General features: G+C 37.3%; 1 protein-coding gene across 4 annotated transcripts in view; it reads right to left on the reverse strand.

Moving 5' to 3' along the window:
- The window catches only part of SLC28A3 (solute carrier family 28 member 3), a 142,362-nt gene that overhangs the window by 17,164 nt on the left and 100,938 nt on the right, over positions 1 to 24,260 (reverse strand). For all 4 annotated transcript variants that reach the window (XM_072605876.1, XM_072605866.1, XM_072605855.1 and 1 more), the window contains 6 exons: positions 22,751 to 22,831; positions 22,167 to 22,247; positions 14,146 to 14,271; positions 12,018 to 12,148; positions 4,563 to 4,731; positions 3,640 to 3,837 (listed from right to left, as the gene is read on the reverse strand). In XM_072605876.1, the coding sequence (XP_072461977.1) occupies positions 3,640 to 3,837; positions 4,563 to 4,731; positions 12,018 to 12,148; positions 14,146 to 14,271; positions 22,167 to 22,247; positions 22,751 to 22,831 (786 nt within the window). The remainder of the gene's footprint in view (positions 1 to 3,639; positions 3,838 to 4,562; positions 4,732 to 12,017; positions 12,149 to 14,145; positions 14,272 to 22,166; positions 22,248 to 22,750; positions 22,832 to 24,260) is intronic.

Here is a 24,260-nt window from a genome sequence, read left to right on the forward strand (position 1 = left end):
ACTAGAAGGAGTTTTCTCACCAGGATTTCCTAATCCATGAAGACAGTGGTTTTTAACCTTTTTTTGTGTTTTTTTGGCTAATAGCGTGCCATGAGGAGTCTCATATACTGTATAGCAACAGTATCAGGAGACTGATGAAAGCAGTCATTTGGTTGAGTTCAAGATCTGATGTGTTTTGAGGTTACAGCTTACATGTAATAGGCAAGTTTTTTTTATTTTGTAAATACTATGCTGACTGTGCTGTGTATGATGTATGCGTAAATAAAATTATAAACTTTCTTTTATCTGCAATAATAGATAATAATTAACAGATAATAATCTGCAATAATAGATAATTCCATGTGAATTCCTAGTGAAACTTGAGGTATATTCTTTGAGAACCCCAGATTTAAGAATTTAAGTTATAGAAAGATTCTTGATCTATACTGGTGGAGGGTATGTACACACTGGGAGTTCCATACACTGATGAAATCACAGGTCTGCTCCCACCCAACACCCTCTCCCCCAAATGCCCCGCAATAAGCAGATGCCTGCCTACCACAGTGTAAGCCTATGATGGGAAAGACTAAAGTGAGACATTGAATCCATGAACGGCTGCTATCTTGGAAGGATATATTGTGATCTTATGTCATTCTGGTCGCTCCACACAGTGAATAAAGAATTGATGGCATATTGATCCCTGAATGTGGAACTAATAATGTTCAAGAGGAGAATTGGAGAAGATGTTTTTGAGAGCTAAGAGTAGACTGTGACGGGGCTAGCAAAGGACATCATAAAACTGGGAACAGGAAGAGTCTAGAACAACACTGGGCCAGGACAGTCAGGACTCATCTTGGATCTTCAACCTGGAGGGGAAGTGTACCAATATCTGTCTTGGTCCCAACTGAAATGTTTACATGTTAGTGCAAAAGATGGGGGAGGCCAGCAGAACATGGAGATCTATTAACATATGATGATTCAAAGTCCTAGGAGACACCCAAGAAAAAAGTTTTGCTCCCTGAGAAAACATATATATATAATAGCAACACTGTTACCTAGATGATAATTTACTAAATGATATATTCTGTAAAGACAATTTCCCATTCTAGGGATATACACTTTGGACTCATCAGCCTCCATTGGCTTTATCTATTACACAAACACACCATACCATGATCACCTCAGGACAATCTACAGTGACAAGATTTAAGTATTTTAGGGGAGTATGAACAGTCTTAGCAGTCATGGGCAAATCAGTACTATTCCCAGAAGCTAACTCTTGCATCTATTAATCATCAGGAAAGATACAGGATGATCATGGAGATCAAACCCTGTTTTAACACCAGGAAATAGAGGTAAAAACAAGCCTCAATTTCATGCTTTAGAATTACAGGAAAATGGAAATTTGGTGTGGAAAATGGTATGGAAAAACCATGCCAGTGCCCTCTTTCTCTCATGTACATGAGGATGGCGTGGTTGACAAGACGAATGATTAAGGTTTGTTTTTATACTATATGTTATTATCATATGCATATTATTTTGTATATTATACTATTATAATATTAATGTATAATATAACAATAAAACACAGATAAATAAAATAAAAATAAAGTAATAATGATATATGCTAATAGTATGATAGTAGCTCTTATAGAGAACTCTGAGGTTTGCAAAATGCTTTAAAATATCTCATTTAATCTTCTCAACAACTCGATGAGGCAGGTTCTATTTTTCTCCCCATTTTACAGAAGAGGAACCAAGACAAACAGAAAACAAATGACTTACCTAGTGACTGTCTTCCTCATACTTAGTCCAGTACTCTGTCTTCTGTGCCACCTAGCTGCCTAGACTTTGGTTCTATCTGGGAAAAATTATTTGAATGTATCTATAAAGCACTATAGGAATGATAGCAGTAAAAGTGAGGAATTTGTTAGCCAGTTTGGAGATTACATTGTCATTTAGTGACTAATGTGTAGTTATTTTTGCTGGTTTTGCATAATGTTATTCATTTGAATTACTCAAGAGTAACTGACTCTCTAAATTGATTGGACTGGGCAAAGTTCTGGTAAGCCAAAAGGATTATCTGATTAAACCATCCCATTTTATTTATCCATGTTGAGGAATAGTAAGTCTTCCAGCTGGCAACAGAAGCAGACAAGCAGTATGTCTGGGGTAGTAGTATCACGTTTGATCTTGAGTTGTCATTGGTTTTATACTGTTTACAGTGGCTCTCAAATAATGGTATGACAATGCCAGTAGAGTTCAGAGTTATGGAGAAAAGAGAGTTCCATAGGAAAATAGATAAGTATATACCTCAGACTGGGATATATCAAAGTTAAGTAACACAAGCTATGAGCAGATTCCATTCCAAAAAGTTCAAGTAGGGGATAACCACTTAGCTCTTTTCCTTTCCCCTGATATTTTCAACCTTGACCCTGGTCTTTCATTGCTTATTGTCTAAAATTCCAATAGGGCAGCACTGGATTTGAAATCAGACGACATGTCTTCAAATTCCAGCCCCTCTGATTGCCACCTATATGAATTCAGAAAAGTCCTTTAGCCTTGCTAGGGCATAGTAGCCTCAACTGTGAAATGAAAGGAACTAGACTAGACAATTTCTAAAATTCTGTCTAAATCTATGAAGGTCATTTATTGGCATGGTACCAGCTAGCTCTAGCCTCAGGAATCCTAAGAGGGAGGATTCTAAGCTAATAAGTTAAGCTCCAAGTTTTTACTGAGGTGTCAGGAATAAGTACTAAGCCATTGTGAGTGAGGTATAAATTTGCTTTTCTTTTCTTCCTTAGGCCATCACTTATTTTTTTACTTTATATGTACTAAATCTTCAGTTATTTTTTAAAAATATATATTTTTCCTGGATGCCTTATCATTCCCTCATACTATCCCTCCAAACTGAACAATTAAAAAAAGCAAACACCACACGACCTGATATAATTAAGATGCATAGTTCAGGGAAATAAATTTCCACATTGGTCATGTTCAAAAATGTATGTCTTATTCTGAACCTAAATAGATTGTTACTAAGTCCTATAGACTAGGTAAAGATAGGAAAAAGTGGGTGGAGGAGAAGAGAAGAAGAAAATTTAGCTGGCATGCCTGGTCTTTTAATTAATTCTAGTGTTTAGCCCAGCCCTTGATCAAGTCACCATATATGTGAAGCTGGCAAAAAGTGCATTCTTCTAAGTGGTGAGGATAAGATATCATAGGATCATAGATTAAGAGTCAGAAGATACTCTAGGTCATCCAGTACAAGTTCCCATTTTACAGATGAGGAAACTGAGACTTCAGAGAGTTTAGGTGGCTTGTGATAAAATGAAGATTGATTAGATTTATTCAATGAATATTCATTCATTCTGAATCTACAGATACAAAGCTCTTTCCATCTCATTCCAACGTAAGCCAACAGTAAATTTTGGTATTCCCTGCAGCTTTTTACCAAATTGTTAGACAAATGTGTTTTGGGGCCTATTCCTACCCTACTCAGAAGCAGACCACTGCTTTAATAAAGGGTTTATTACTCTGCTCTAATGACCTGGGTTTCTTTCTTGAAATAAACATTAAACAGAGGTGAAAATGGCATGTTAATATGCATACAGTGAATTGAAGACCCCATCTGGAAGGCAAAATAATGAAGGTACTCACCGATATGTATTGTTGCACACCATCCACAAATTTAGGTCCAGCTAGTTTTCGCAACTTGATCATTTTTGCAAGGTGTTGGAAGGCTACAAATTCATTGAAGAAAGTCTTATATCCTATCAGTCCGCCAACCAGAAAGCTGTCTTCCCAGTCAACCCCCATCATGAAAGAAAGAGGCATGAAGACATAGGAGCAGATCACCTAGAGAAACAAGGTCAAAGGATGCATAAACATGGTTCTAAGCAATCAGGATCCAATTTTGGAATCCAATTACTTCTCAGTGCCTCATATGTAAATGGTGTTCTATGGCATCAAAAGACATGATTTAATCCAAGAATCTGCTTGTCACAAGAAGGTAGATTGAAATATAAAGATACTTTGGTGGAGGATGGGGTGGGGAGGGGATGGAGTGGTGGCAGTGTAGTGGAGAGGAAAGAAAAGATGGAGGTGTATAGAAAGGGTTTAGATATATGCAATTAAATTTAAGGTCCTCCACAATATGTCTCCCACCTATAGTACTTTTCCAGACTTATTTCATATTATTCTCCTCTCCAGTCCAACTGGACTGCTAGTTATTCCCTGTCCACAACACTCTCTCTTCTTTCTCTGTACCTTTACACAAAGCAGTTTTCCATGTCTGGAATGTAATTCCCTTCTCTCCTCCACAGCACTGAATCCCTAGGTTCCTTCTGACCATTTCCTACTGATTCCCCTCAATTGCTGGTATTTTCTATCTTGTGATGTTATTTTGTATTACCTTCTTTATACTTATAAATATTCATCAAATTAAATTGAATGTATGTATAGAAGAGGGTGGAATAATGGAAGCTGATGCTTTATAGTAGCAGAATCCTAAAATTTCAAATACTTATTTAACACACTTGGAAGCAATACCACTGGAGCGAAAAGGTCTGAAAAGAATGTACCTCAAAATTCAGTTGTGGGTAGTCAAACATGTTCCCTAACCAGGAAAGGGCAGAATTCATAAAAGCCAGGAGAGCCAAGAAGGCGATCATGTTCACCGCGATGTTTGCCACCAAAGAAATGGAAGAAGAGGCTCCATGGCTTGCTGCTTCCAGGATATTTCTTGAGTCCCTATATCAAGAAAATAGAATTCCGACACTAAAGAAGCATTTCTAGGTCAGTTGGGGTCAGCATAGTGAGTGATGGAGATGGCTAAAGCAGTGCTGTGTGAGATGAGAAGAAAGGCTTGCCTTGACTGAAAGAGTTTGTGCCGACATGGAAAGGGCTCAGAACTCTGCCTCTGGCAAATGCTAGTTCTCTGGGACCCTATTCCTTTTCTTCTGTACCTCAAACCTTGTATATATCTTCACCAGACTGTTTTAAAACCTACTTAAAAAGAAGGGTTATCTGTCAACTTGGACCCTTGCCTTTTCTGCCTCTTGAAAAACCTTCCTTCTCTCCTTGACCTCTTCTTCCCCCATAAAAAAAGTTTCTTTAAAGAATATTCCATACTCACTATACTTCCTCTTTAAAGAACTCTAGCTTCCTTGCTTACTTCTCTTAATGTTAGTACCTTCCCTCTGTTAATTATTTCTTATTTATCCTATCCATATTTGATTTGTACAAGGTTGTTTGAATGCCGTCTTTCTATCGTGAGCTTCTCAAGGGAAGGGACTGTCTTTTGTCTTTTTTTGTATCACCAGAGCTTAGCACAGTGCCTGCACCATAGTAGGTATCTAGTAAATGCTTATACTGATTGACCTCTCCAGATTAATTCCTGCTATCTGATCTCTGCCCCATCATTCCACTAAAAATACTCTTTGAAAGTTAACTAGTGCATGAATTTCTAAATCCCGAGGCCATTTTAAACCTTTCTGTAACATGTGATTTTCCTAACTACCCTCCCTTGACAAACTTTTCTTGAAATTCCATTTACTTGGCTTCCAAGGTAGAAGTTCTTAACCTGGGACCCATGAACATATTTCCAAAAATATTCTGAGAACTCTATTGTAATATAATTGATTTCCTTGGTAATCCAATGTCTTATATTCTATGCATGTAAAAGCATTATTCTGAGAAAAGATTCATAGACTACCAGACTGCAGGTGTGCATGACATTAAAAAAAATGTAGACCCCTTTTCCCAGAATTCTCATCCAGCCTTTTGGGGTTTCCAATTTCTAAAGTTCAAAGGAATCCCTACGGCCAACTCCTTCATTTTATAGATGAAGGAAGAGCTGTTCTCTCTCCGTTGGTTTTTCTTCTTCCTTCCCCTTTAATCAGGTTATCTTCATAGCTGTTCTGAGAACTCAGGATTCATTCTCCTACCTCATTTGCATGACCAACATACCTCAAATGCCATCTCTCATTCAACTCTCTTTGGAGATTTCCCTTTCTTCAAATTTGCACTCATGTGTTACCTCCTCTGTGAAGAGTTCTCTGTCCAATCCCTCCCCGCAACAAACCACCAGTTTCTAGTGCTTTCACCTTTCTCAAATTCCACATATTTAATTCTTTGCATACATGTTATGTTCCTTCCCCACTCCAGTAGAATGTAAGTTCCTTAAGGAAAGTGACCATTTCATGTTTGTCATTGTATTCCCAGAACTTCATATCACAGGTGCTTAATAATTTTTTATTTTTAAACTGAGTCGACTTGTTGAACAATTGGGGAGGGAGAAAAGTGGCAACAGAGCAGAGGCCACACAAGTGGAAGATTTATTTCATAGTCTCTCAACTGACTTTAACATTTCTTCTAAATTTAGAATCATAGACTATGGAAAATTTTAATTTTCTGTTCCAAATTCTCTCTCTTCCTCTGCTTCCTGCCCCACCCAATGGAAAGGCAAGAAATATGACACCCATTATACATTAGAATCATAGACTACTGAAAAAAGACATTGTGGTACAAAGGGGGGAGTGCCAGATTTGGAACCAGAGAAGCTAAGTTTGAATGCCAAGTTGGCTATTTATTATTTGTATGACTTTGGGCAAATTATTTAGCATTCCTGGTCTTAGTATTCTTTCTCATTTGGGATTGACTAAAGCAGGGGTTCTTAATCCTGTTTGCGTGTTGGACCCTTGAGCAGTTTGGCAAAGCCCAGGGATCCTTTCTCAAAAAAAAAAATGTTTTTTAAAGACTTGAAATAAAAACTATAGATTACAAAAGAAGCCAGTTATGGTGAACAGCAGTTATCAACTATTATTAAAAGCAAGTTCATCTATTTCAGGTTATATATGAATCCTTGAGCTAGAGGACTTGTGAGATCCTTCTGGCTTTAAATCCATCATCTTAGAAGCAGAAGGGAGAGGAGCAATCCTCCAGCCCAACCCCTTATCTTATAGCTAAAGAAAATGTTGCCCAAACAATTTGTGAATCCAGGTTGTTCTCAGAAGTATGTTCTCACGGTATGCAGAAAGTGTGAGCTGCATAAGAATTTATTGGATTCCTGAGCAATGAAAACTCCCTGGAAGTACAGCTCTAATATTGAACTTGGTGGATGAACAGTTTATTTAGTAACATTGGTCATGAAATAGGCCTGGGAAGAAAAAGGAATAAAATAATTTTCTTTGCTCTTAAGTAGAAACAATCAGTGGAATTCATATTTAATTATTGCTGTTAATAATCAATCAGGTCAGCAAGCATCTATGTATGTGCCAGGCCTTGTGCTAGGCTCTAGATATAAAAGTCAACTCAGCTCAAATGCTATCATCAAATGAGATCTTTTTTTCCTGATCCTTCCCCCCATCCCATCCCCTACTTTTAGTGCTTTATCTTGTGTTCACTTTGTATAGATTTATAGGTATATATATATATATGTTGTCTCCTCCAAGAGCATTTCAGATTCTTGAGAGCAGGAATTATTTCCTTTTTGCTTTTAGAACTTTAGTGACCAGTAAAATGTCTGGCACATAGTAGGTGCTTAATAAATGCTCGTTGGGAAAAGCAAAATGATAAACATTGGAGGGGATGTAGGAAAACTGGGACACTAATACACTGTTGGTGGAGTTGTGAATAGACGCAACCACTCTGGAGGGCAATTTGGAAGTATGCCCAAAGAGCAATCAAAATGGCATACCCTCTGATAGGTCTGTATCCCAAAGAGATCAAAGAAGGGAAAAGAATCTATATGTACAAAAATATTTATAGCCGCTCTTTTTGTGGTGGCAAAGAATTGATAATTAAGGGGATGTCCATCAACTGGGGAATGGTTGAACAAGTTATAGTATATGTCTGTTATGGAATACTATTGTGCTATAAGAAATGATGAGTAGGATGGTTTCAGAAAAATATGGACTTCCATGAACTGATACAAAGTTAAGAGTGGAGGACCAGGAGACCAACACGCACAGTAACAGCAAGATTGTGCAACGATCAGTTGTGAATGACTTAGCTATCCTCAGCAATGCAGTAATCCAAGACAGTTCCAAGGGACTCACAATGAACAATGCTATCCACATCCCGAGAAGGAACTGATGGAGTCTGAATGCAAATCAATGCATGCTATTTTTCACTTTATTTTTTTCCAGTTTTTGGTCTGTCTTCTTTCACAGCATGATTAGTATGGAAATATGCTTTGTGCGATTGCACAGCTAAACCCTATATCAAATTGCTTACCATCTCAAGGAGGGGAGGGGGGAAATTTGGAACTCAAAATTGTAAAAAATAATGTTAAAATTGTTTTTACATGTAACTGGAGAAAAAGTCATTATTTCAAAAAATGCTTGTTTACTGAGTGATAAGACTGCAAATTCATGCCGTTACAACTCTGGGTTTCACAGTGCAAATGTTATCATGCCCATTTTATAAAGCCAAGACTCAGATATATTAAGCCATTCACCCACGGTCATATGGTGAATTCCAACCAAGGTCTTTTTTTCCTGCTTAAAAGACAACCTATTTCTTTATTTCCAAACATATCCCTCCTCATTTCCTTACCCAGAAAACCATTTCTTGTAACAAAAAGTCAGTTCAGCAAAACTAAGCACGCATACGCAATGTTAAGCATCTATAAGTTCCCTACTTCTATAATGAAAGAGGTATATTTTTTCATCTCTTCTTTGGGGCTAAACATAGTAATTAAAATAACACAGAGTTCAGGATTTGTCCATTTATATTACTGTAATCATTAGGTGTATTGTTTCATAGTTTTGCTGAGTTCACTTTACATCAGTTCATAAAAATCTTCTAATGTTTCTATGTATCCTTTATATTCACCATTTTTTAATAGTAGTCACATTCATGAACCAGAACTTGTTTAACACCATATCTAATCAGTAATCATCTACTTTGTTTCCAGTTCTTTGCATCTTTGAAAAGTACTATGAAGATTATTTTGGTGTATATGGGACTTTTCATATCTTTGCTTCCTTTGGGGAACATGCCTGAGAAGTAGGATCTCTTAAATTCAAGGGTATGGACATTTTAATGACTAAGCCTAATTTCAAATTGTTCTCCAGAATGTCAGCTCAGATGAAGGTTCTTACCAAGTTCTAGAGGCTACTCAATACCCTAGTTTAAGCTGAATGTAAAACTGAGATATTTGAAAATCTCTTAGAGATATATTTCTTTAAAAGTTTTATTTTCAGTTTCAAATTCTCTCCCTCCCTTCATCCTTTCCCCACCCATAGAGAAGATAAGAAATACCCATTTTACATATATATGTGTGTGTGTGTGTGTGTGTGTGTGTGTGTGTGTGTGTACACAGTCATGCAAAACATATTCCCACCTTAGTGACATCATGGGCAAGAAAAATAGAGTGAAAGAAAATATGTTTCAGTCTCCCCTTAGGGTTCAGCATTTCTCTCCCTGAAGGCAGATGGCATTTTTCATCACGAGTCCTTTGGAGCTGTTGTGGATCACTGTATTGATCAGTGTAGCTAAGTCTTTCACAGTTGATCAGTCTTACAATATTGTTGTTACCGTTTACAATGTTCTACTCACTTGACTTTGCATCGGCTCACATGTCTTTCCAGGTTTTTCTGAAACCATTCCCTTAGTCATTTCTTAAGGCATAGTAGTGATCCATCACAATCGTATAGTACAACTTGTTCAGTCATTCCATAATGGATGGGCATCCCTTCGTAAGTTTCCAATTCTTTGCCATCACAAGAAGAGTCCTTTTCCTTTGATCTCTTTGAGAGATACAGATTTACCAGTAGTATTGCTAGGTCAAAGTGTTGTGTATGCATAGTAGCCCTTTGGGTATAGTTCTAAATTGTTGTCCAGAATAGTTGGACCAGTTCACAGCATTAGTATACCTACACACACACACGCATGCACACACCACATATTGGAGATATTCTTAAAAAACACATTGTTTAAAAAATGTCCAAATTAAGAGGATTCTGATTCTTTTTATGAGCACGGAATAGGTACTTAAATATTTGCTGCATCGAACTGAATCACATTTTAAGCTGTGATATCTCAGGAATGTGAATTAGAAGTATAGTTTATACTTCTAATCAGCAGGCTTCATTACCAATTGGGGTCTGCCTACAGCATTTGCACTTGAAGGCAAATTATAAATACTTATCCTGAAAATATTTTGTTCAAAATTTCAGCCTCTTTTCTCATTGGTTGTTATGTAGTTTTGTGCATTTCAGAACCCTGTGTTGCTAAGTATAAGTATAGATATAAGTAAAGAAAATTATTCATTTCCAGGGGGACAAATAACCAGCTCTGTTCATGTAAAAAAAATAAACAGCTACCTGATTTAGCTTAACTATTTTCTGAGCATACATTTTTTTGGGAGAGAATCGGGAAAGAGAGCAGTGCTGGTGGAAGGCATGTTGCTTGTTTTTTTCAGTTTGTGGAAACAATATTTGTCAATAAAAAAGCCTTTTTAAAAAGATCACCGGGCCATTATGGAAGAAAACCTCATTGCTCCTCAGCAGAAGGGTCGGTTCAGTCCTCAGCTAGAGCAAAGAATGTAGGTTCAAATCCTACCTCTGATACGGTGTGATTGTGGACAAGACATTCAGCTTTCTTGGACGTCAGTTTTCTCATTTATAAAATGGGGGTGTGTGGGGGAGGGAGAGTGGTCAGGCTATGATGGTCTCTGACATTTCAGCTCCAAAGATATGATTCTATCTTCTATATATACTGCAAGGATATTGTTCTGGGGTATTTTTATAAAATGCCAAGCTGGTATAAAGTTTCACACACTAATTCAATGCATGGGTTCTTATTTAAGGATCTAGGGAGATAACATATGTAAAGTGCTTGCAAACCTTAGCATGTATAAACATTTTAAGGTTTACATAGGATGTTTAAATGTCACATATGTCTATTTATATAAGTTACATATTATTATTTAATAGGCTATATACCTATTAAATGTTAGATATGTTGTGATATGTTGTTAGATGTATTAAGAATGCATTAGGAAATGAATCTGATGTTAAAAACAAAAGGCATAAACAAAATGAAACCAAAAACAAGAAAGAAACTCTCCATAGAAGTGCCACTGAGATCACTTAAAAGTGGGGTTGTCTGTTTCTCTACACATTGGTTGTAACATTTGGAATGGGGCAGCATCAGTTCAGGAGTCAGGAGGACCTGAGTTCAAATCTCACCTCAGACACTGGACACTCACTAGCTGTGTGACTTTGGGCAAGTCACTTAACCCCAATTGCCTCATCCTGGCTCATCTCCAGTTGGATGAATATCTGGTCACTGGATTCAGATGGCTCTGGAGGAGAAGTGAGGCTGGTGACCTGCACAGCCCTCCCTCACTCAAAACAAAGTCAAGTGCAAGTCATGTCATCATTTCTCTGATGGCTTGGTCTTCTTTGGCAACGAAGGATGAACACACACACACACACACACACACACACACGCAACATTTGGAATAAAAATTAGCTCAAAACTCAAACAGAAGTCTCAGTCAACTGAAATATAGTCTCTGAATGATTATAGTTGATTGATAAAGAGTAGAAAAAACAGGGATTTCATTTTTTTGGTCTTTTTTTTTTCTTCCCAAGTGTACCCTCAGGCCAGCACTCATATAGGCCAGTTGCCTACAATGCTACATCTCAGTGAGAACAAATCTTCAGAATGATCACCACTCTGAGGACTTACAAGCTCCTTAATCAAAGAGATCCAATTATGCTCACTGTACTGCATTTTTTTTCAAAGCAGGAAATTGGATTATTACATTTAGAAAGATTTTCAGCAATGAGGGTTGAAATCAAAAAGGGATTTCTGGTTAAGCCTAAGTGATAACTGGAAAATTAAATGAACCAGAGTCCGTCATTCCCTGAATGTTCTGGTTAATTGAGATTTTACCATACTTGGAATTTCCCTTTTATTCTTTTCCCAGGGGAAACAAAGCAGGGGAAATTCTACTGGAACAGACAGGTTACATAAGCCTTATTAACTTTTTTTGAGAGAAGAATGAATATACCCCTACTTACCCTTTTTCCATTTTCAAGGTATTCTTGAGAGTTATTTTAGGAATTTCAGTCTCAGGCCAAAATAATTTCGCAATAGCCAGAGATGCAGGGGCAGACATCACTGAGGCAGTTAACAAATGTGATGCTGAAACCTGTAATTTCAAATGAAAGAAAATTAGCTGATGTTCTTCATTCATTGAAGCATTGTCTTACAAATATTAGTGAAGGTAATAAGATGTTTAAAAAGCTCATCAGAGATAAGGAGTTGATGCCATGTCAGATTTTTTTTAAAATAAAAAAGTTTATTATAATAATGACTGACATTTTATAATATTTTAAGAATTACAAAATGCTTTACAAGTACTACCTTATTTTATCCTCATAACAATATTAGAAGGAAGGTGCTACTCTCATTACATTTTACTGTTGAGGAAACTAAGGCTGAGAGAGGTTAAAGCTTGCTTAGGGTCACACAGCTAGCAAGGGTTCTGAAGCCAAATTTGAACTCAAGTTTTCCTGACGTTAGATCCAATGTCATTTAGTTGCCTATGTTTTTCTTGAGAGGTTTAGTCAAGTAAGACTCACAAAATCTCAGATAGGAAGGAGTGTAGAATCCATTTAGCCCAGGAGTTCTTAACCATTTCGGCGTCATTGACCTCTTTGGCAATCCAGTTTCTTTGCCAAGAAAATCCCATGGACAGTACTGGCATACTATTGTCCATAGGGGTCACAAAGAGTTGGCCATGACTGAACAGTACCATGCACTGAGATCTCGGACAGTGTTGTCATCCTCCTCAGTAAACATCCTATATGACCTCAGAATCAGATGTAAACTTCTTTGGCATTGGTGCTTCACTACAGTGCTCCACTACCTATCTCCTTCCTACCTTGCCAGGGCTTTTTCATACATTCTTCCTTTGCACACATTCTATCTAAGTCCATCCATAGTGACATTCTTGCCGTTACACACATTTCTCCTTCTGTTCTCCTCACCTCCCCTGTTCCCAGTCCTAAACAAACTCCTTCCTTTCCTCCCTCTCTTAGAATACCTGGCTTCCTTTAGCATAGTCAGCTTCTACATGAAGTTGTTCCTGATCCTGCCATCTGCTAGTGAGAGTTTTATTATGTCCCTCCCCTCCCCAACCCCAGCCATTGTTTGTTTTGTATTCGTTTTATGTATGTTCTGTATATAATGATATATGTATGTGATCTATTCTCTGCTAGAAGGAAAGCTCCATGATTATTGGCTGATGGATAATTATTGACTTCACCCCAATCACCCACACAAATCTGTACTGCCCACTCCTATAGGCTTCTTTCTCTTCCCCCACACCTGGAGTCTCATTCCAGAAACATTCCTGCTTATCTGGTCCGTAAACACTCCTAGCACCTTCATTCCCCAAATGAATCTGTGTTTGCTTTCAAGACATTTATATGAATCATGTGTGACAGAATCCATCAGTCTATCATCCAAGAATCTATCAATCAGCATTCATTAATAAATGAATAAATAAATGAAAGTGCCTACTATGCGCCAGGCATTGTGCTAAGCACTAAAAAAAAAAAAAAGCAGTCCCTGCCCTCAAGGAGCTTACCACATTTGGTCTAAAAAGAGACATGCACATGTACGTGCACACACACACACACTCACATATTTGTTTTTTTCTCATAAGGGCCCTTAATCAAAAGGTTAGACCATTAACTTTGTAGTAGGCCACTGTTCTAGACTACGGGCATTCAAGAATATAAATTTAATCTATTTATGTCAATATGAATTTTCTATTTATATTGAAGGATTAGAAGGCATGGAAGATTGCGATTAGCCCCGGTGATAAAGTAATGTTCACATTAATGAGATCACATATCCATCAAAGTATCTAATATCCATATAGTCATTTTAGTACCAGAAACTCATATTCTTTTCCAGAAATAACTGATGAGACAGAGATGTAGAGGTGAGATACTAGACCTTTTCTATATTACTGCAGTCACTTATCGGCAACCACAAATGAAGCCAATGCCCCTACCTCTTTGTTCATCACTACAGAGAACACCCCTCCTCCTTTTGTCCATCACAGAAAAAGTACATGGAAGGCAAGAGAAGTAGATTGAATTTTCCATAATGAAATTCCAGAGCCTTTTCACTTACCCCAAAAGAAATATATGCACCCAAGACACTTCCAGCAATGGTTGAAAATCCTGCAGTCATGACTGCATGGAGTTCAGACTTGGTGAGATGTGATAAATAGGGTCGAACGATAAGTGGAGATTCAGTCTGCAAATAAAAATTAGTGGTTTGAAACAGGTCATTCTTTAAATGAGGGGCTATTAACATTTCTTGTGTGACAACAACCCCTTTGGAAGCCTGGCAAAGCATATGGACCCCTTCTTAGAATAATGTTTTGAAATTATTGAAGGAAATACAAAATCTCAGAGGACAGTAAAAATAAAAATGTAAACTTTCCCTTTTGGTTCACAGATTTCCTGAAATATATTCACAGATCCCTTAGAATTCTGTGGACCCTCGGATAAGAACCTCTGCTTTAAATTTTGAACAAATATTTGGATTTTTTTTGTGCCTGGATTTATTCTCTAATAATGACCAAGTTTATTCCCAAAGAAGACAACTCTTCCTGCTCTTTTGCAGAGGTGTGGGTCCTGGAGGTGGGGAATATTGCATATAATGTATTTGTTGGTTTTACTTTTTTTTCCTTTTCCTCTTATTTTTAAAATTCTTTGTTAAAAGAGAAGTGGTAAGTAGAGGCGCAGGGGGAACATCTGCCTATCAAAAAAAAATATCCCAAAATTCAATAAAGTGAAATAAAAACAAAGAATTTTAAAAAATCCTCCCTCTCAAGGAGCTACCATACTAATATATAGTCTTCCCTTTCTATTCCTTGCATTTGAAACTGTTCATGTGTGGTATTAATAATCAAAATAAAAAGAAAACCAATTTAAAAAATATTTGTATCTAACTCACAGGAGTGCTATGAGACAGAAATGAGATATGTAAAGAGCCTTGTCAACTTCAAGATATTATGTAAATATCAGTTACTAATATTCCTGATATGATTGCTTTTGTATAGAATTCTCATCTCAAAAACAAGACTGCCCTATATCAGAAAAAATATAATATATGTTATAAATTTATATACTTATAAATTATAAGAAGAACATTGTTATGTTTTTAAGTTGGTAATATACTTTACATACATGATTTCACTTGAGCCTCTTGACAACCTTGTGAGATAGGTACTATGGATATTATTATCCCCATTTTACAGATAAAAAGCCAAGCCAGGAAATATCAGAGGCAGGATATGAATGCAGGAGTCAAGATGCCATTTCTAACAAAGTCATAAAGTGAAAATTTGGAGGAGCAGTTCCCAGGAGCAGAGCTAAAACATCTGGTAGCATGGGAGAGCTTGTCCTGCTTTGTGCTTCCTAGGGTCGTCCTAGAAACTACCTGGTAGCCTCATATCCTGGAATCAGTCCAGGTCACTGAGAAGGTTGTCTAACTCAATCTTCTTTAATCCTGGCCTACAATTGAACCTCTAGGGCTCTGTGGTCCCTTTTCCTCTTCTACCAAGTCAAAGGATTCAAGATCTAAGATTATTGTATCAAAGAAGAAATTTTAAAAGGGGGTCGGTCATTGAGGTATCTTTTTAAAAAATGCAAAGAAGAGAACAGAAGGAAGACCAGAAAGAACGTAGACAAGCAGGATAGCTTTGAAAGCCAAAGCTTAAATGTATTATATATCTAAAAAGCAGGCTATACGTAGTAGAGATCTGTAGTTTAATGGGCTCCTTCGTTCTTCTATGCAGAAATGCCCATTTTATTTGGTGTTTAAGTTCAGAATAATAAATGAATAGATCAGTAGGTGATAGATAGATAGCTGAAGCCATAAGCCCTATGGAAAAAGCCTCCCTGTTAACATCCCTGCTCCCCATATTGACAGGCCCTTGGATAGCTGAAAAATACAGGAAAAGGAAAATGAACAGAAATAAATATAAAGTCCCCAGAAATGATTTCCTAAAGGAGAATGTCCTTGATTCAGACACTTCCTCTAAACCCAGTCAAACCCACACCCACCCTGAGATGGGGTGGGGGTGGGGAGAAATGGGACTGTACAAATAAAGGGAGAGAAAATAGATTAAAAAATGAAATTATGAATAAACATTTGATAAAAGAAAAAATGAACTGAAAGCTATGCCCAGTAGGAAAGGAGGAATAAAAACCAGTGAGGAAGGGAGATCATAGCTTTTAGACCTTCCACTAATACAGACAACATTTTTTGCATATTAATTACCCAATTGAAAACCATGGAAGCATGTGTGCAATTTTACAATTTTCTCTGCATGATTACTAATTGTTCTGTCAGTTTGAGTGGGCTGAGCCACATCTTGTGGACTAAAGAGAGGCGCAGGGGCACTAGCCCTTCAAATGCTTTTACTTTGCAGGAAGTGGTAAGCAGCACAAGGTGGGTTACTAATTAGTCCTGATAGACTTTATTACTAGAATCATAATAATTTCAGATCCTCAGGAAATAAGTATGGGGTTGCACTTTTAAGTCCTTTTTTTCAGTTGGTTAGCAAGGCTTGCCAAAAAAGAACAATTAACCTGCCTGGAGTAGTTATCAGCTCAGGTTTTAGAGCCAAGTCTTTTTTTGGGTGTCATACATTTTTCTAAAAATTCAATTTCCAAAAGGCCATAGCCAACTTTTACACTTTGGCTCACAGAATCCCAAAATTTAAATGACCAGGGACCTTAGAGAGCATCCAGTGAAACCCATTCATTTTAGGGATGAGCGAAATGAGTTTCATAAAGATTAAGTAGTTTGATTATGCCTTCATATAAGCCTCAAAGGTGGAATCTGAACACAGATCTTCCTGGCTCCTGAATTAAGATCTGTTCTTAGACACACACTGTGTGACCCTGTGTAAGTCACTAAATCTCTAATTTCCTTTAATTCACTGTTGAAGCAAATGACAAACTGCTCTAGTATCCTTGCTGAGAAAACCCACAATGGAACAACAATTTCCTGACTCCAGGTTTAGAATTCAAACACTACATGTGGAATTCTGTCTCCTTGGCTTTGTTTGGGAGTTGGTTCTAGGTCATTTCAACTTGCTGTCATCTTCTTGTTCACTTGTTTGATTCTTTGTGACCCCCTTTGGGGTTTATATGGCAAAGATACTGTAGTGGGTTACCATTTCCTTCTCCAGCTCATTTTACAGATGAGGAAACTGAGGCAAATAGGGTTAAATGACTTGCCCAGGGTCATACTACTAGTAAATGAGGACAGATTTGAACTCAATTGAACTCAACACTTATCCTTACAGCCCTCTGTTAAAGTCATCCTCTGATACCTCATCATAGTATCAAGTGACCCCAGGTTCTCAAAAGCTATGCCCAAGAATGCAAGCTCCGACACACCCAAAGAGCCTTTGAATGTAGACAGTAGATGGTGTCTGTGATTTAAAGCCTGGCTTAGATACTAACTTAGTCTTTCCTGGAGAAACTGCTCACCAGCAAGATGACCAGAAGTCAATCACTGTCTGTTTTTATACCAGCTCAAGAACTGAAGCAAGATGGTAAAATTTTGATGAAAAATGTTGGTATTCAGAGAACAGTGAAGAAACCTGGTAAGTACAAAGTAAAGCTTAAATTAATGTTTCAGCTGAAGAGGAGATTGGAAAGGGAGATGGAGCTAAGGTCAGTATTTACAAGAATACAAACGATACAAAAGGACTATTTTTAAAAACTGCTCAAAAGGAAAGTACTGAACTAAACAATGTTACATTTTTGATCGCAGTGATGCATGAGTGGCCATCTACCCAGGCATGGAGCTGTAACATGACTTATCAGAGGGAGTATTTATACAAAGAAATGAGAGATTCAAAAGACATATTTGACACCAAAAGGCCAAAAAGAAGGGGAAAAAAATGTCCTAAAATGCTTTAAAAGAAAAAGCTTAAATTTCTGATATTCCATAATTATATGATAGACTCTCACGAGAATGAGGTAAAAAGAGAGAGGTGACCTGGGAAATCTGCTTCTATAACACTTACACATAAGGAGCCACTGGAGCAAGGTCTCCTTTTATTATGGTTGTTTAGTTGTTTTACAGTCATGTCTGTCTCTCTGGGACCCCATTTGGGATTTTCTTGACAAAGCTATTGGAATTGTTTGCTATTTCCCTCTCCAGCTCATTTTACAGATGAGGAAACTAAGGTCAACAGGGTTAAGTGACTTGCCCAAAGTCACAAAGCTACTAAGTGTCTGAGGTCACATTTGAACTCAGGTCTTCCTGACTCCAGGTCCAGCAGTCTATCCACCAGGCCACCTAGCTGGATTATTGTCTCCTTACTTGTTGGCCAAATCAAATGCGAGCTGAGATTATTGAAATTTAGGGTTGGGGATTGTATTTGATCCCAAGAGGTTAATTTTTCCAATTTAGATTGATGGATTTACTAGGTTTTATAGATGCTTTTGTTCATTTATTTTTTTACATCACAGCCATTTCCTGTTTGTACTACCTCTTCTGCCTAATGAACCCTCCTTTGTAACAATAACAACAATAAAATAGGTAAGTAAAACCAACCAAGGCAATTGTATCTGATGTCACATTCTATACCTTGTGTTCCATGCTTTTCCATATAGAAAGTATAGTTTCATCATATCTGGTCCAGAACAAAGATTGGTCATTGAAATTAATTTGAGCTTGACTGACTTTTGGGGTTGTTTTTCTTCACATTTATTTATATCATATAGGCAGCTACAGAATTTATATATTACATATGTAGCTACAGAATGCCGAACCTTGTGTCAGGAATACCCAAGTTCAAATCTGGCCTCATACACTTAACTGACTGGAAGATCCTACACAAGTCACTTAACTTCTGTTTGCCTCAGTTTCCTCATCTATAAAATGAGCTAGAGAAGGAAATGACAAACCCCTCCAGTATCTTTGCCAAGAAAACCCCAAATGGGGTCACAAAAAGTTGACCACAACTGAAATGACTGAACAACAACATCTATCTATCAGGGTTGTTGTGAGGATAAAATAAGATAATATTTGCAAAGCTCTTTGCAAACCTTAATGCACTATGTAATTACTAGCTATATTATTTGGTAAATGCTAGCTTTTATTACAATATTGGGTTCATTGTGTATATTGATCTGGTTCAACTCACTTTATTTTGCATCAGTTCATACAAGTCTTCCCATTTTTCTCCAAATTCCTTTATTTCTTATGTTGCAATAATATTAAAGAGGCAGCATAGTGTGGTACAGAGCTGTCAACTGGGGGGCAGAACAAGTAGGGAGGGGTCCAAGGGTCCAACAAAACTCCAGACTGCCTCAGAATCAGATTACGATATAAATGGGAGATGTTTAACACAATAAAAATACAGCATAAATGATATTAATTTATGGTTTTCTAAGTCACTATATGGCCCACAGGAATCTGTTTCTATCTGAGTTTGAATAACTGGTGTAGTGGACAGAGCACTGGTCTTGAATTCAGAGTTGCGTTCTACCCTTGATGCATAGTGTCCATGGCACCCTTAGCACCATTAGATTTCATAGCACTTTAGGCATCTCTCTAAGATTACAAGTTACAAACAAGAACCTGAATTGGCAGAGAGTTTCCTCACCTGAGAATTCCTTATGCCAATGAAATCACAAGTCTGCTCCCTATTATCTATATTCGCACATCACATTTTCTTTACCTCCTACCTTTTTGGATCACAATAATTCATGATGACCATCCCCAATCAATGCGTAACAATTTTGTTTCTGATTTTGGGTACCATAAAAGCACTACTACTAAAGGATTTTTATGTGATTGAATTTTGTTTTTTGGTGGAGTATATACCCAGTAGTGGGGTCACCGAATTAAGAGTTTAGTGATTTTTCAAAAATAAAGTTTCAGGTCGTTTCCCAAAATAATCAGGCCAATTCACAACTCCACTAACAGTATATTAATCTGCTTGTCTTCCCAAAGCCCCTCCAATATTGACGGTTTCTGTTTTTTTATTATCTTGGACAATTTTCTGGGTGAAGTGAAACCTTAGTTATTTTTCTTTGCATTTCTCTCATTGTTAGTGATTTGGAATATTTCAAATGGCTGTTGTTAAGTTGCTTTTTTTCCTCCCTTTACTCATAACCTTTGACCACCTATCTTTTAGGGAGTGGTTCTAAGAGGCCATTTGTCCAGTCCTGGCTCTGAGACAACACTTTTATCAGAGTAGAGAGTCCACAGCATTTGTTGGCAGCTAGTATCAATGCTAAGTCACCTAAGCTAAAAAAAAAAATCTTTATATTTTAATTATGTTTAATTAAACTCCGTCTTATTTAGCATTTAAACTTAATTCCTTTGAAGATGGAGTATAGTGACTCCTTCCTATAATGGTTATTTGATATTTAAAAGTGGTCAAGTTTCATCCATACCTTCTCTTGTCTAGGCTAAATTATCTAGAATCCTTTAAATTTTCTTAGTGTTTCTGCTGTTTGGCACACTAGGCCCTCATTTGAAAGATTCTGATTGACGACTCTACCTATTAATAGCTTCTCAGACTCTTCGTGGCTCCCAGTACCACACGTTATAAATCCAGATGTGAAACTGTAAGGTACTAACTGACTTTGGGATGCTCCCTAATTTTCATTTGAATAGACCTTGTTTTTTTTTCTTCTTAAACATTCTCTTTAGGAATCTTAGAAAAGATGGATGGCAAGAAAAAGGATTTGCTAAAAGATGAATCCTTTAATCCATCTAGAGATTATAGGTTTTAGAAAGCAATGCAGAGAAACAGCATTTAAAAGTACTTAAGTATTGTAAGGAGATCCTCCTGTTAAACAGAGCCAAATGGTAGACTTGCTGGTTCAAGTTACTAAACTTATGCTATACAGACAAGAGAACAGAAGGAGGAAAGCCTTAGACCTGGAAATTGTGAAATGTCTCTCTCTATATTTTTCTGAAGTTTTGTGAGTGCCAATCCCCAGGAACAATTAGGATTGGAAAAAGAGATAGCGGGTGGTGGAGGTGGGGTAGCATATGAAGGTGGGACAATGGACAAGGCTTCCTTCTTATTCAAATCTTTTAAGTGAGCGACGGTTACTAAACAAAATCTCAGCTCTGAGAAGAAAAGATAGAACAAAGACATACCTTTGTTATACTTGCCATGTAGATGGCAGATTGAGGTTAACTCTTTTTAAATGTTCTACTGAATTGAAGTAGTTTGTACTAATATCTGAAGGATGCGCAAACATCACTAGGTTTTTGGAAGTTCTGGTTTATATCACAATGACATAAACTTTTAGGGCAAGATCATTCATTCAACAATCATTTATTAAAGCCCTACTATGTGCAGTGGGGAGAGCACTGGACCTGGAGTCAGAAAGAAATGAGTTCAAATCTTACTAGCTGAATGTGTCTCCAGGCAAGTCATTTAACCCTATTTGCCTCAGTTTCTTCGTCTGTAAAATGAAGTGGAGAAGGAAATGGCAAATCACCCCAATGTCTTTGCCAAGAAAACCCCAAATGAGGTCAGGAAGAGTCGAACCTGACTGAAATGACTAAACAAACAACATTGTGTGCAAAGAGGTAACATGGTAGAGTACATGGAAAGCTGACATAGGAATCAGGAGGAACCAGAGTCAAGTGTTGCCTTTGAAAAATATTGTCTATTAATTAAAAAAAAAAGAAAAGAAAGAAAAATATTGTCTGTGTGACCCTGGATAATTTATGGGACCTCTCAATAACTCCAGGCAAAAGATTAGAAAGATGATAAACAACATTCATTTGCAGAAAAAACTAACAAGGACTAGGTGAACTCTAAGGCTCCTCTCCAATCTAAAATTCTGTGTTCTTAGAGCTATTTTAACTAATGATAACAAGACAATCTAGGAGGCCACAGATTCGAATATGCATTAATTCCGAATCCTACCCTCAGCTAACAGTGTTTAAGCTGCTGAAAGTGGCGTGACTCATAAGAAAAATAGACTTCCTAGATGTCAAGTGCAATGATTTTCTGATACCCTCCTGAAAGTTTAAGCAAATATACACAAAAATGGGTGTGTATACATTTTAAAATATTTCTGACATCTTCAAAAAGTTCCAGAAGGAGTACCTAATTTGATGAGTCCATTTTTGGAGCTATAACTCACCTGTCCCACAAATATGTTGCCAGCAGTAACTACAGATTCAATAGGAGATGATCCCAGGGTAACCTGCATTAACCATCCAACCTACAAGGGAAAAAAAGAAAAATCTCTAAAGTGTTTTGCTGAACAAAAAAAAAAAAATTCAACAAAGGAGATTGTAGAGGAAAATGCTTAAGCTACTTAAGGATAGAATTGTTGAGAATTGCTAACTTTTACATATTTGATCTAGAGAGAAAGGGTCTCTGTACACACGGTTTTCGTTTCATGGACAGCCTGCTTCTTTAAATGGCTTTTACTGGGCCAGCTGTTACAAGTTAGAAATGTAGCAATGACCAGAGGCCTCTTCTTTATTTCACAGAAATACTTGATACCTTTGGGTTGTTAAAGCCACATTCTATGTTTCAGTTTCTGAACATCTATACTGTATTGTCACTTATCTCCCGTCTCCCAAGTCTCCTATCACTATGCGCCTCACTACTATGGTACTTTAGAAATACAAATAGTTGGCAAGACAGGACTTTAAGTGTTTCCCCTGAAAGACACAGTTAGAAGCAGTCATGCTGACACTTGTCAGAACCTGCATTTACCTTTCTAATGAGCCACTGCATGAAGCCAAGGTAGTAGAGCATGGATATCACAGTGCTAAAGAAGACCACTATTGGCAAAACCTAATGCAAAAACAAAGCCAAATATGATTGAGAGTTAACTTTCCTTCTCGTTGGGAAATGGCAGTTCCTTAAAGATGCTTTAGAACAGCGGTTCTTCACCTGGGCCATGAACCCTTCCACTTCAGAGTACCTGCGAATGTTTTTTAAAATAATATATTATTATATATTATATACATATTATATTATTAATTATAATATAAATATTATAAAAATATAATTGATGTCCTTTGTAATTTGATGTTTTTTGCATCTATACATACATATATGTGTGTGTATGTATGTGTGTGTATATATATATTCTGAGAAGGACCTCTTAGGCTTCATCAGATTGTCTGAGGAATCCGTTATTCTGAAAAGGTTGAGAACCCCTGCTTTAGATGATTAATTTTGGGGGGCTTAATTTCACTGGTGTAGGGATAATGTAGTAGTGCAGATTATAGAGCTGTAAGAGGATAGATTAAGTTGGAAACAATGGATAAACGGTCCATCTGATCTCATTTTCCAGATGATGAAACTGAGGCCCAAAGAAGTTAAGTGGCTTGCAAAGTAGCGCAGATATGCTAAGTGTCAGAGCAGGGATTTCAGTGTGAGTCCCCTGACTGCAAAGTCAACGCTCTTTCCACTGACCCACTTTCCATCTCCTCTTCCAAACATTTTCCAGCTTACCCAATGTGTTCCTCAGAATACCACAGACATGATCTGATCAGGGCAGAGTACAGGACTATTATCTACCTCTATGTTCCACACCTAATGTACTCCCCCACCCCCAATTCTCCTTACCAGAAACAAAGACATAGAGCAGAAGGAACACCAGAGACCATAATCTAGTCCAATTCCATTTTCTTACAGATGAGGATACTGAGGGCCAGGGAGGTTAATTGACTGCCCAAGGTCACACAGCTAGTAAGTCAACAGAGGTGAGATTTTAACCCAAATCCTTCTCCCCCTCCTCTCAGAGTCAACGCTCTTTCTGCTATACTGAAGATGCTTTGTTGAATTTAATATAACTAGATCAGCCAAACTATTCCTCTTAGGCATAGACTAAGCCATTGAATCTGCTTTGCTTTGTTACAGACGGAACCTATAATAGCACCATTCTATGAAACTTCACATTATTTTTGAAACTGGCTGAGCACCACATGAATGAGAATGAACTTTGATGTGAAGTTTTTCCTAGTGTATTTCTTCAGGTCATCATTTCTAGTTTGTGTAACTCCTATGAAGCTATTAACCCATGCCATTCTCCCAGCTGAATGGTCAGAGTAAGTAACAGAGGTGCAAATGACCAAATCCATGACAATAGGTATGGGAGCACTCCATACAATTTAGAAAAGTTTATTAATAATACATATTATTAAAAGGCATTTGTTCCATTGTTCAGAATTCACACTCTCTCATGCCTTTTATAACCCTGATTTTAATGGGCAAG

This window comes from Notamacropus eugenii, chromosome 1 (assembly GCF_028372415.1).
Source record: "Notamacropus eugenii isolate mMacEug1 chromosome 1, mMacEug1.pri_v2, whole genome shotgun sequence".
Taxonomy (NCBI): Eukaryota; Metazoa; Chordata; class Mammalia; order Diprotodontia; family Macropodidae; genus Notamacropus; species Notamacropus eugenii.